At 39.9% G+C, this 13,460-nt stretch overlaps 1 protein-coding gene across 1 annotated transcript in view; it reads right to left on the reverse strand.

Moving 5' to 3' along the window:
- Positions 1–8,431, reverse strand: part of TOPAZ1 (testis and ovary specific TOPAZ 1) — a 101,001-nt gene extending 92,570 nt beyond the window's left edge. Inside the window, exons 1-2 of the mRNA XM_047100321.1 lie at positions 8,221–8,431; positions 5,193–7,656 (exon numbers count right to left, since the gene is read on the reverse strand). Of these exons, the coding sequence (XP_046956277.1) occupies positions 5,193–7,656; positions 8,221–8,431 (2,675 nt within the window). The remainder of the gene's footprint in view (positions 1–5,192; positions 7,657–8,220) is intronic.
- Between the last annotated feature and the right edge of the window lie 5,029 nt (positions 8,432–13,460).

A 13,460-nucleotide genomic window follows, 5' to 3' on the forward strand; every position in this document is an offset into this window, starting at 1 on the left:
TATTTGCTTTAGAAAGAAAGGATTCACTGTCTTCATTTACGTATATTCTAATCTAGATGCTTGAGGCACAGCCTACTATGATAGAAATTTAAAGTTTAATTCTCTCCCTTCCCTCAAAGTATGAGGGACTGGGCTTGCAAAGGTAAATGAGACATGGGAACTTCCTACCCTCAAGAAGTCCAACAGTTTAATAGGCAAGAGACATGTAAGTTATTACTATCATAACATCAGTGCCATAATTGTGATAGGAAAAGGTGCTATGGGAACAGAAAGGGCTCCTAACTCTGCCTGAAAGAGTCAGGAAATGCTTCATAATCTGCCCTCTACAACCATATTCATATTTACCTTTACCTTATGCCTACCTTTTCTTCATTAATTTTCTTCCCCCACCAATTTTTTTCCTTCTTCCCCTTTGTTAAATCTAAATCAACCCAAATTTCAAGGATCAGTACAAATTCTGACTTTTCCAAGATACCTTTTCATCCCTCTTTTCTAAACTACTAGTATTCTTAGTACTTCAGTTTATGTATTTTTGTTTCAGGCACATTGATTTTTCCTTCATACCTACACAGCAATTCCCTCGAATGCTTGGCAGATTCTTAAAATCTCAATGATCCACTGTATAATATCACTCAACTTATATTTTAGAATATAATAAAATTGTGATTGAAGATAATCCTACGTTCTAGGTCAGCACTATTATAGACAATCTCAGGCTAATGTATTTACAGGCTAATTCAAAAGTTTTATCATTGTCAAAAATTATGCATTACCAAGCTCATCAGTTCAAGTGTTAGTGGATTAGTTCCAATATGCTTCTGATAATTTGGGTTTTAATATGAACTCTATCCATTGTAGAGATCAAAAATGAATAAGCATTCTAACATAACTTACACATCTTACAAATTCTCCCTAACCAAGTCTGAGAACACTTCCTCCAATAACTGAATCAATTCAGGCTTGACTATGTTTTAACAGTAAGAAGCAGTCCAGAGCTTCTGACAGTATCTGCCCTAACCCTCCCATACTTTTTTTTTTAATTATTTTTTAAAAAACCTTTTTTTAGTGTTTATTTTTTGAGAGACAGAGTAAGAGTGGGAGAGGGGCAGAGAGAGAAAGGGAGACACAGAATCTGAAGCAAACTCCAGCCTCTGAGCTGTCAGCACAGCAGCGCCTGACGCAAGGCTTGAACCCATGAATCACGAGATCATTACCTGAGCCTAAGTTGACCACTTAACTGACTGAGCCAGTCAGACGCCCCCTAACCCTCCCATCCTTTAGTTCTGTTCCTGTAAAATACAAACAGGGTCTAACAGGCTTCAACCTCTTAGTGTCTTAGAGGAAAAAGTAGTATATGAACCAGCAACTGGTTGATAAAAGGGACAGTTTTGAAATTTGAAATTATATTTTAAGCTTCATTTAGTTCTAGAATCATTAACAACTTTCTGTCCAACTATTAGCAGACCCTCTGTTTATCATACCTCCATTTTTCCCCGTTAAGGTTGATCCTAGCACTGTGGATGATTATAAAACGGGTATTTCTATTGCAGAAAAAATATTAAAATAACTACTGAGGGGACACCCGAGTGGCTCAGTTAGTTGAGTGTCTGACTCTTGATATCAGCTCAAGTCATGATCCCAGTGTCATGGGAATGAGCCACAAGTTCGGGTTTGCACTGAGCATGAAGCCTGCTTAAGATTTGCTCTCCTGAGCCAAAGCATAAGAGACTGTTAAAAACTGGGAACAAACTGAGGGTTGATGGGGGGTGGGAGGGAGGGAGGGTGGGTGATGGGTATTGAGGAGGGCACCTTTTGGGATGAGCACTGGGTGTTGTATGGAAACCAATTCGACAATAAATTTCATATATTGAAAAAAAAATAATAAAAAATAAAAAAAAATAAAAACTTGGAAGAAAAAAAAAAGATTTGCTCTCCCTCTCTCTCTTTCCTTGTCTCTCTCTTTCTCCCTCCCTCTGCCCCTCTCCCTGGCTCACACTTTCTCTAAAAAAGTAAAATCAAATAAAAAAAATACAATACAATGCAATAAATAACAACTGAGGAAATTTTCAAGTTTACTTGAAGACCAAAATTTCAGAAGGAGATATGAAAAAAAAAGCCAATAAAAGTATAATTGGCACTTCTGAAATAAAGGGAAATGAGGTTCAAAGACAATCAGAAAAATTATCTGAAGTAAATTTGATACTGCAAACCAAAACGGTTCACCTTGTCCAGGAAAAACTGACACATAATTACCAATCCCAAGACAGAAAGTAAGAGAAACAACTGATAGCGGATAGGAGGAAGACGAGGTGGAAAGGGAGAAGGAGGAGTGGGGGGAGGGCTAGGAGGAAAAGGCAGCAGTGGCAGTTGAGAGAGGAATGATGGGAGAATTAGGTTTGGCTTCAGACTTCACAACGAAGTCAGAAAGCAGGCTGGAATGACCATACAGTTGTAAAAAGGAAAAACATCAACTGAAAATTTTATACCCAATTTGCCTACACAACAGTTGTTCTTATGTATCCAAGATCTTAAAGAACACAGCAATCATGAACTCTTCTTGAAGAAAACTGCTCTGAAATCTATCCAACTAAGAAATGAATCAAAATAGCCAAAGCAGAGGAAAGTACAAAGCATAATGGTAGGGACTGAATCAATTTAAATATATAACTAAGAGAGTCTTTGGGAATTCAGATTATTGAAGAGAATGTAAATGACACAAAGCTTAACAATATAAAACATTTTTTTAAAACACAAAAGTTGGGGGCAACACTGGTAGAAAAGCCAAAGTGTACAGTTATGCTCATCTTTCATGTTTGGAAAGCAAATGCTGCTGTCTGAAGTTAGAACATAATTTTTAAAAGTCATGATAAAATTCAAGCTATTAAATAACATTTCTTATTAACTTTAGAGAGAGACTTTTCGAAACTAATCTCTTGTGATACAGAAGTATATTGTTTCAGCAATCCCTTTAGTTTCATTTTAGTTCCCCTTCCCCTCAATCAAGAATAAATAAAAATATTTTTACTAAAAAATAACAATATAATTTTTCTAAAATATGTCTATGTATATGCCTAAATAGATGTCTGAAATGATGACTACAAATTGTTAGCAATTGATTTGTTATTTTGGATGGTAGGATTACCCCCCTTTTATACTTTTAATGTAATGAACATGTATCACTTTTTTCAAAATCAGCCATTATTCTAAAAAAAAGAAAACAAACTTCCTAACAATTCACATTTCTTTCTACCTTTGGTGGTAGCTTACTGTCAACATCATATTAGCTAACGGAGATGTCTGCTCTATTTAAATGCAGGATTTGCTCTAATTTCCCTTTGTATTCCTCAAAAGAAGTGTGGTATACCAAAAGTTAAAATCACCTTCATTAACTACCTCCTTTTGAACCCTTACTCCTCACTCAGTGCCATGCTAAAACCAAAATCTCCTCTTTGATTTAACCCACACAATCCAGAAGCAAGTATCTTCCCCTTTAACAGATAAGGTAAAATAATTTGCCTAAAAGGTCCCATAGCTGATAGGTGGCAAGAAGATTAAAAAACGATAAAGACTATAAAGGTCAAGTTCTCAATCATTAAATTTTTTCTTTTTTTAGCACTAATTCTAAAGTAAGACAGGCCTCAGTTCATAGCCAGATGTTATTAGCAGTGTGACCCTAGACAAATGACAACTTGTCATCTTTATTTTTCCATCTTTGAAATGGGCAAACTATCATCCTATCTCATTATACTGCTAAAAATACATAATAAAGCTTAGTCTTCCATTTGGCAAACAGAAAGTACTCGATTTGATAAGTTAAAAGTTCCCGAGGGGCGCTTGGGTGGCTCAGCTGGTTGGGCGACCGACTTTGGCTCAGGTCATGATCTCGCAGTTTGTGAGTTCGAGCCCCGCGCTGGGCTCTGTACGGACAGCTCGGAGCCTGGAGCATGCTTCGGATTCTGTCTCCCCCCTCTCTCTAACCCTCCCCTGCTCATGCTCTGTGTCTGTCTCTCAATAATAAACATTAAAAAAAAGAATTTAGGGGCGCCTGGGTGGCGTAGTCGGTTAAGCGTCCGACTTCAGCCAGGTCACGATCTTGCGGTCCGTGAGTTCGAGCCCCGCGTCAGGCTCTGGGCTGATGGCTCAGAGCCTGGAGCCTGTTTCTGATTCTGGGTGTGTGTCTCTCTCTGCCCCTCCCCCGTTCATGCTCTGTCTCTCTCTGTCCCAAAAAATAAATAAACGTTGAAAAAAAAATTTTTTTTTAAAATAAAAAAAAATTTAAAAAAAAGTTCTTGAAACACTAAAAACATCAAGAATGTATCACAAAAATAACTAAGTAAAATGTATAAATACCAAAGAGATTTAAGTAATGTAACACTGAATCTTAGTGGAAAGGGTTTTCATGTTTCCTTTTGAGTCTGTTCACAAAACATTGCATTATTCAAGTGTTGTAACATATAGATTAGAGCTTGAAGAATCATAAAAGTTTAGTAAAATATGACATAACATAAAATAAAATTTGGATCAACCAGAATAGATCAAATTCCTGAGCATGAAGGTTACTACTTGGTTCCATTTACAGTTGCCTTAGGCAAAATTGCCCTCTTTGGGGGCTAAACCATCATTTAAAACCATCACCTTAAAAGTAGAACCATCAGAAAAATTTTACGCCATTTTCTTCTGAAAAGTGGTTTAACTTTTGATTCTACTCTCAAGTCCTAAATATGTCAAATAAACCTTTCCAAGGTTTCTGTGTTCCTTGAAAAATGAATTTTTTATCTAACAAGGAAGACACAGAAAATGGGTTAAAATATACAGTACTGTTCTTAGTAACTTGGCTGAAATAAAAGTATATCTGCATATTTGTAATAATTTAAGAACATAGGAAAATAAATTTAATTGACTTTTGAAAGCATCAGTGTCAGTAATTTACAAATCACCATTTTAAATTCTGAACTGCTAACGTGCCCATAATATCCAAAATAGAATTGCTTTATTTTGACTCTAAATTTTAGCATAATGACATTTCCAGGTTTCAGCAGTAATGTGTTATATTACATTTAGTAAATAACTGTATTAAAAACATAATGGAGTTTCAATGATCACTGAATAAGTCAGTGATACCTAAGAGCAGAAAGTGCTTTTGAAACCCCCAACAATAATCTGCACCAAAAGGCATACTTTAACATGCATACCTCAAGTCATCGCTTGTTTCTTTTTTTTCTGGAAGTTCCACGTGCTTAGAGTCTGTTGATTGGTGCTCTTCAGCAACAATGGGCTCCTGGCTTATCATAGGGACCTCTGAAGTAAATGAGAGCTCCCCTTCATTGGAGACCCCAAAGAGATCTGGGTCATCTTGAATGACATCAATTAAGAGGACATCATCTTCATATGCTTTCAGAATATCTGGAAACCCCATTTTAATTTCTGAAAAGTTCTTAGTCATTTCTCTACCACTAACTTCAGAGAAAACTGGTTTGAATGTTTCTTGTTTATTAGAGAAGGCACAACTTTTCTCCATACACCCAAGATCACAAGAAAAACTATTTCTTTCAATTGTGAGAGAAACAGCTTCCTTATTAGAAATAATATTGCCTGGTTCAGAGATGCAGTTAGATGGTTTAGTATCATTGCTTTCCTTTAAAAAGTTTGGAGAAACACCACAGGAATTCTTACACGTGCATGAGTCAGAATCAGCTTGCACTGGAGTTACACTATTTTGTATACTCAAAGACTGAGGTCCCGATGTTACTGTGGAGACATTTTCTTTACTCCTACTTTGTCTTACCTCTGCTCCAGATAAATTGTCAAGAAGTTCTAGGGGACTATATGCATCTCTCTCTGATGACCTGGCATTTATTTCTTTTCTTTTTTCTGTTTTATTCTTAAGTAATGGAATTTTAAAATTAGTCAGTCTTCCTGTGTTCAATATTTTAACCAAGTCTGGAACCACAAGTGTTTGCTTAGCAATGCATGCTTTTCGATGAATCGTTTTGCCTAGAGAGTTATTTGCTTCCTGGCCATCCTGTGAAGCCACTGTCAAATTAAGTTTTGTTAAATTCCCTCTATCTTTTTTTTTACTTCCTGTTAGGTTTTGAGTCACATTAGTTAGCGGAGTATCTTCATCAGTATTAGAAACTACCTCTGACCCACTTCTGCTCCATTCCTCTGACTTCATCTTTTTACCATCATCCATTGTAGGTTCCTTTATAATCGTCAAAGTAGGCTCTACTGCAGAGACTGAAGACAAACAATTTAAATTAGAATTCAATTTTTCTTTGCTTGAAGATTCACCATTTGGTTTTGTTATGGTACTCTGTAATGATAATTTAGAATCAATTAAGTGAGTTTGATTTGTTTGGTGTTTAAGAAAATCATCTTGCCTAAAACTTTGCTGAGACCCAGGAAGAAAGTTATTTGAATCTGGCAAGGAAGACTTTTTCCAACACTGGGCAGATATTCTAGCACATGAATAACAAGGCCAAGTTCTTTTACCAGTCATCGGTATTGTTCTGTGACAGCCTGACTTCGATTCTTCAGCTTCATTTCTCAAGTCTTCCTGTGAAGATCTCTTTTCAGTAAGATGGCAATCACTAGATAATTTCACTACTGAGCTTTGCATTGACTTAAAATACTCTTCCGGCTCCATGCCTTTAAATCCTAAGGGCTCTGGAGTGTTCTTTGTTTCTTCTTCCACAAGTGGCTCAAGGGTTTTCTGAAACATAGCATTTACATGATGTTCAGGACTTGTTTTTTTTCCTATTTCTGGAAGACTTAATAAATGATCCATTGGGGAGAGTGTATTATGGTTTACTTTTCTCAAAACTTTTAAAGGACTTTTTTTGGCCACTAAAGTCTCTGCTCCTTTGCCCTCAGCACCTGTTTGGTTGTCTTGTAACACCAATTCAGATTTGTTATACACATTACAGCAGTTCATCTCAATAACCATTTCATCTCCTTTTTCAGACACTTTCATCCTTTTCCTGGGTTTTCTCCCAATATTGTTCTCCTCTATTGAATATTTATTTTTTTCATTTTGAAGGCAGGAAAGCAAGCCATTAATTTTACTTTGGTGTAAATCAGCTTCTTCAAATAATAACCTATTTACTCCCATTAAGTTTTCTTCAGTCTGTAAGAGCTGGGGAATATTATTTGTGTCACTCTTATCTGCAAGACTCCTGAGGTTTTCTTTCTTTAACTTTGAGGAATTTTCTGGAACGTGCATACATCCACCATGAGGTTTATATGCAAGGTTATTTCCATCATTACAACCCTTGGAATGGGGGAAAAAATTGTAATCATGTAATTTTAAAATGGAATTATTTTCTACTCCAGGTGACAAGCTGTTACAAGAATATTGTGGAGTATTCTTGTACAGTTCATCTTGGAATTCAACCTTAATATTTTGTGTAGCCTTACTGTCAGTTATTTTGAGAGGTGGGCTCTCTAAGCTTTTAAGTTTTTTAATTTGAATTCTTCTTTTAATACCTTCTACCAAACTCTCCTTACCCAAAGACTGCAAGAAAGCCATACTTTGAAATTCACTGCACTCCACTGTTTGGAAAGATTCCAAACTGGTTAATGATTCCTTTCTTACCAGGTCAATCCCTGGCTGTGGATCATGACTTGAAGCTTCAGTGACTTTTCTTTTTTCCTTGGCTGATCAAAACAACAAAACATACCAGAAAAGATGTTTATATTGAGGAGGAAAAAGCAACACCACTTAAAATAAAAAACTGTGAAGCCATCCACATTTATTTCCCTGAATAGCTAGCTGTATGGGAATATACTTCTGTTTTCAAATGAAAAACCTAATTTCCGCTAAGGAACTCCATACAAACCCGTATAAATTCCAAACCAGCTGAATAATCGCTAGCATCAACATCACTTCACAGTAGCCAAAATGGACCACTAATAGGAATTCCTCTGAAAGTAATTCTGACCAAGGGCTTCCGGTCAATCACGTGCATCGGTAAAGCTCAATGCAAATTCAAGCTACACACTAGTGGGAAACAACAGGGGGGCAGGCTGAGATGCAAACGCTAGAATGCGAGTGATCTAGGAGGCCTCTCTTACTGGTCCTCCCGGCTGCAAGGGGAGCTCCGCCTCCTTCGCTGCTTCTAAGCCCTGAGGGTCTGCCGGGCCCGAAGCCCCCCCAGCCCCGCCTACCCTGGCCCTTCTCCCGCCGCCTCACGGCGGCCTTCCCAGTCCCATACGCCTCACCCTCACCCGACTTGTCACTTTCCACCTCTTCTCTCCCAGACGCTCGGGCCACCATTCTCCTCTTCTGCCTGCTCTCCTCGCGTCCCGTGGCCTCAGGGCCACAACTTCCCGCTTCGCCTGGCCCTGGCCGCCGGCCTCGCTTCCTCAGGCCTCGCGAGTCGCCTTCACGCCCGGGGGCCGCCGCGGGGCCCGAGGGCAGCGGCGGCCGCATCCGCCCTAGGCGGCCAGCCCAGTCCACGGCCAAGGCCCACCGAGGCCTGCCGCACCCACTCACAGGAGCCCACCAGCCGCGCGAAGGCCGCTCCCGCCGCGGAGCTCCTACCGCCCTCCGCCCCGCTCCGTGCCGCCTGCAGTCTGGATCCGGGGGCGGAGGCGGAAGCGGAAGTGGGGCCCGCGCTACCCCCTGGGCAGGACGGGCGGGGCCCAACGGGCGGAAGTGCCCCAAGCAGGTGCGGACTACGCATGAGGGCCTCATTGCTTGGGTCTGTGGCCCGAGTCGCCTTCCTAGGCCGGAACCTCCAGCAGCCACTGGGGGCCCTTTCTCTCACGTGCTGCCCCCTCCTGCCTAGCCACTGGCAAAGATGAGTGTCAGCCAGTGGCTTCTAACCGTCCCGTCCTCTGGGGTCCCGTTCCTTCAGCCTTCTCAATATAGTCACCCACATACCGTATAGACACCTCAAGCTCCAGATGTGCAAAACTGAGCTTAATCCTTCCTCGACAAGCTTCCTCCTCCTGGGTTGGTGGATGTGCCACTGTCCACCCATTTGTGTAAGCCAAGAATCTAGAAACGATCAGAGACCACTTCTTTCCACTTCATTCGCCACAGCCACATTCATTACATCTGCTGGATTCTACTTCCTGTGTTTGTCAGCCACTCTCTGCTCTTTGCCATTACTTTGGGCCTGGCTCTCAGAATTTGACCTACGGCATCAGCCTCCTAAATTGTATTCATGCCTCTGTCCTTATGTAACCAAACCAACCTTGAGTTTGCTACTTGGTGAGCCAGAAACTGCACCAGGTTGAGTTGTCACGCAAAGAAAAGTTCATTTGCAGCAAATAAGGAGATAGTGGGGAGTGGCTTCCAAAGCCATGACTCCAAGAACACGGGTGAATGGGTTCCTTTCATTTAGGGTTAAGTTGCATATTTAGATAGGGAAGCCTTGTCATATGTAGGGTAGGTAGAAGTTGTCCATGTGCCTTAAGGAAACATGCCTATACATACGTTGTTTGTTATATAAATGAGGCTGAGGATCCTTCTGGGGTTGAGATTTTATTTATTTATTTATTTTTATTATTATTTTTTTTAATGTTTATTATTTTTGAGAGAGACAGAGTGTGACCAGGGGAGGGGCAGAAACAGACACATAACACACAGAATCTGAAGCAGGCTCCAGGCTCTGAACTGTAAGCACAGAGTAGGACACGGGGCTCCAACTCATGAACCGCAAGATCATGACCTGAGCCGAAGTCAGACACTTGCTTAACCAACTGAGCCAGCCAGGCGCCCCTCTTGGGTGGGGATTTTAGTATTATGATGAGTTAAGGTAATCATCAGTTATTCTAGAGGTCATAACATGGTCCATCTGCACAAGCATGAGTCAGAAGTTAAATTCAAACTGGTCTGGGTGGCCTGGGCTGGCTGGAGGTCTTAGGGCAGTCGCTATGGCTTAAGGGAAGTTTCACTTCCCATTTACCCAAGTTAAGAGAGGAGCTGGAAAAAAGAGATTAAGGAAAAATGTGGAACAAAGGTCAGTGAATACAAGCAGGTGTGAGGTAAAGGTCAGGTCTTGGTGTCCGGCAGGTGACATTTGTGGTATTTCGGTGAGGTTTCCACCTGCTGCCAGGCCTTGCCCTGCCCCTCCCATGTCAGAGATCCTGGCATTCCCAGATTGGTCCTTCATGAACCTCCTTTACGTAGAGACTAAAATAGCAGAAAGAAGTCCAAACCTTTTATGGTTCTCTCCTGTGGCCACTGAATATTTAACAAATTTTGTCTCTTGTTGTCCCTGTAGGGGAAAAGTTGTACTTCAGTGGAAAACTATATGTAGGAGTCACCCTTCTGCATTATCTGATTCTGATTCTATGGGACATATCTTACTAATTTTAAAATAAGTGGTAGCAATACAAAATAATGGTCTATGGACATGCAAATCCTGTCTTATCCTCAGTTGACTTCCCACTCTCACCGTGGAAGAAGCCAGTTGTGCCTCAATTGGCACATTCATTTCAATATTCCTGATCTGTGTGTCTGTTTTTGAGACTTATCCTTTGAACTGGTATTTATAAAATCTGCCTAATGAGAGAAAGTTAGTACAAGTTCATTTCTATGAGACATCTCTATGAGAGTCATGACTTTATCTTGTTTTTTGGAAAACTATCTTCTAACACCACACATATCCTGCTCTTCATATGCTGTGTCATGCTTATGCGTCTTTACATGCTAGTCCTGGAAATTCTTTTTTTGCTTTTCTGCTTGGTGAACTACATATTCTCCTTCAAGATTTAGTATGAGGATCACCCCTCAAGGAAGCTTCCCTGCTACCCATCTCCTTACGTGTGTGTGTGTGTGTGTGTGTGTGTGTGTGTGTGTGTGTGTGTTGGAGGCAAGGAGCATCAGGTATTCCTGCCTGCCTGCTAACACATTGCTTTCAGCTCTTTCTATCTCTTTCAGGGCAGATACCTTCTGTTAATCTTTGCATTTTGTATGTTTTAAGATAAACTTGGTGATTTTTAACACAATGTGTGTGGACGTTAAAGGCTGCTGGGTATGATGCACAGACTACTATGGCAGTTTGGATGAGCAGTTTAAGAGGAGTATCCTTAGGAGCTTCTATAAAATAGAACTCGGGTAAAGGAGGTGTAAATGATCTAGAAACTTCCCTTGTTTCTTTCTTCTTGTGAAAAACCCCCAGTAAAAGGGAAACCAGTTTAAGAATAACAGAATAGAAAAAGCTATTTTAGGGAATTCAGGCTACATGCTTGTTCACTTTGTGCCTCAGTTTTCTCACCTGTAGAATGAAATAATAGCGTCTCCTGAAAGAAACCAAATATGTTACCCAAAATATGACTCTTTGACATAAAAATTATTTGGAGCTGAAGACAATTAGGAAGTAGCAAATACAGAAAAAGCTTTCTCTACCTCCCTCCCCTTGCCCTCTGCCTAAAGGCAGGATGTAAATTCTGCTTTACTGGAGATGACTCTAGACTTTACCACCATAGAGCTGGTACTAGAGGAATTTTCAAATAAACCTTACTCCATTAGTTTCTTCCCATATATTGATCTTCCTGTAGTTTGCCACTCTAGGAAGACTAAAACCATTTTCCTTTGTCCTGCCGCTTCTAAACAAAGTTATTGTTCTTTGTTGAAGATGATAGCATCTTATAGGCCAGAGTTCTAAGCCATCACTTTGAGTTACCCTTTGTTGAGGTTTCTCCTGCATGATGTACACTGTATTCATTAAACTGTTTTTCTCTTATTAATCTTTTTGTTAAAGACCCCCAGTGGAGGACTAAAGATGCGTAGAGTTTTGTGTGCATATATTTGTAAAGCACTTAGAACAAATGCCTAGTAGGTTGTAAACATTAGGTTGATTTGTTAAAAAAAACTTCAATATATCAAAAGATAGATTCTATATAATTCTGACATTTATTGCCTACAAAATTTTTTTTGCTACTAAGATCTCAATAAAATAAAAGATAAAAATTCAAGAATCCAGCTTCTTTGGTCTGAATAAAAACAGATGATCTTAAATACAGCTATAGACCCAAGAATTTAAAAACTTTTATGACCCATAACTGTTAAGCAATGCATAAAAAAAGAATGGGAAGAGTTTAGTAGCATAGGAAATTGCAAAGTCAAGCAATTGAGTGTTCTGAATAAGAAATTTCTAATCTTTATTACAGATTTTAAATTCCCCATACCAAAATGCTTTCACAGAAAACCCTAGGAGATTAGGTGTGTTTATACAAGTTTTCATGGATCTCTTGTTCTCTTCTGTGAAATGATTATCATAATCCTTTCATTGTGCTTGGTAATTTCTGGAAAGGACAGGCACAGTTGTTTACCAAAAAAGGATTCAATATTCTTAGTGGCAGATCTCACACACTTGGGAGTTCAGAAGATAGACTACAATATATACCCATACCTATTGGCTTATATCTCAGTCCACACAGAATCAGCCCTCTGTGAGAGTCTGGGGTCCTTTCTCTTCTAATCCCCTACCCTTTTCTATTAACCCCTTCCCCTTGCCCCTGGATCCTGACTGACACTACTGTTCAGCCCTCAAAGTCAACTTCAGAGTCACTGCTTCTCCAGTGTCCTCTGTGTGTGGTAGGTCCTAGTTCTATCCTTGAAGGATGACAGCAGAGCCATAACTACAGCTGTAGGTTATTAATGCACAGAACTGGCTACATAATTTGTTGGCCCGGTGGAACTATACAGCCCATGTGCCCATGAAGCCAGCCCTACAGATCCATGGTCTACTTCTACAAACATCCAGAAGACTGCAAGACGTCTCTATTACTAATATTTATCAGCTTTGACAGTATTATTTTACTCTGTATCATACCAGTCACTGGCCAGTTTGTACTCAGAGTAATTCCACACCCTTCCTCTGCCCTGTTCTGAATCATAGGGGTGTTTTCCACACTCCTGGGTCAGTTGGCTTTGGGTGAGATTTGGCCAATGGAGGACACTGGTAGGAGAATGGAGAAGGGATATTTTCTCTACCTTAGGCTGCCTATCAGACACCAGCTGCATCTTCTTTGAGACTCCATCTCTTGCTGGTCAGGCTTACTGTGGGGCAGCTTCCACCAGGTACCTTGATGTCCCTTTGCTTCAAGGGGTGGTAGTGGCTTTCTGTTATGAATCTCTGGGAACATGAAACCCTATTTGTTTTCTCTGTGCATTTAGCCTATCTTCTGCATTATATTCCTCTCTTTAAAATACTTAATTTCTTTTTTTTCTGGTAAGAGACACCCCTCCCCACCACACACTCCCCAGTAACTAAGGATGAGGATGAAAGGAGCAAAGGGGATGAAAGGAAAAACTTCTGTCCTGACACAGTGTCAGGAGACATTCTTTCACCATCTAAAAATGAATAACAAAAGAATAAATGTGGTGATCCCCCAAGACATAATCACCTTTCTTTCTCCTAAGTATTTTCAATACTTTCTCCAGGGTTAGCTTCTTACTCAAGTTTAGATTGTAAATCTTCTGTCCAGGAATATTATATAATCTG

This window comes from Lynx rufus, unplaced genomic scaffold (assembly GCF_022079265.1).
Source record: "Lynx rufus isolate CCGP_SWC_20201006 ecotype Redwood Valley unplaced genomic scaffold, mLynRuf1.p SCAF_5, whole genome shotgun sequence".
NCBI lineage: Eukaryota > Metazoa > Chordata > Mammalia > Carnivora > Felidae > Lynx > Lynx rufus.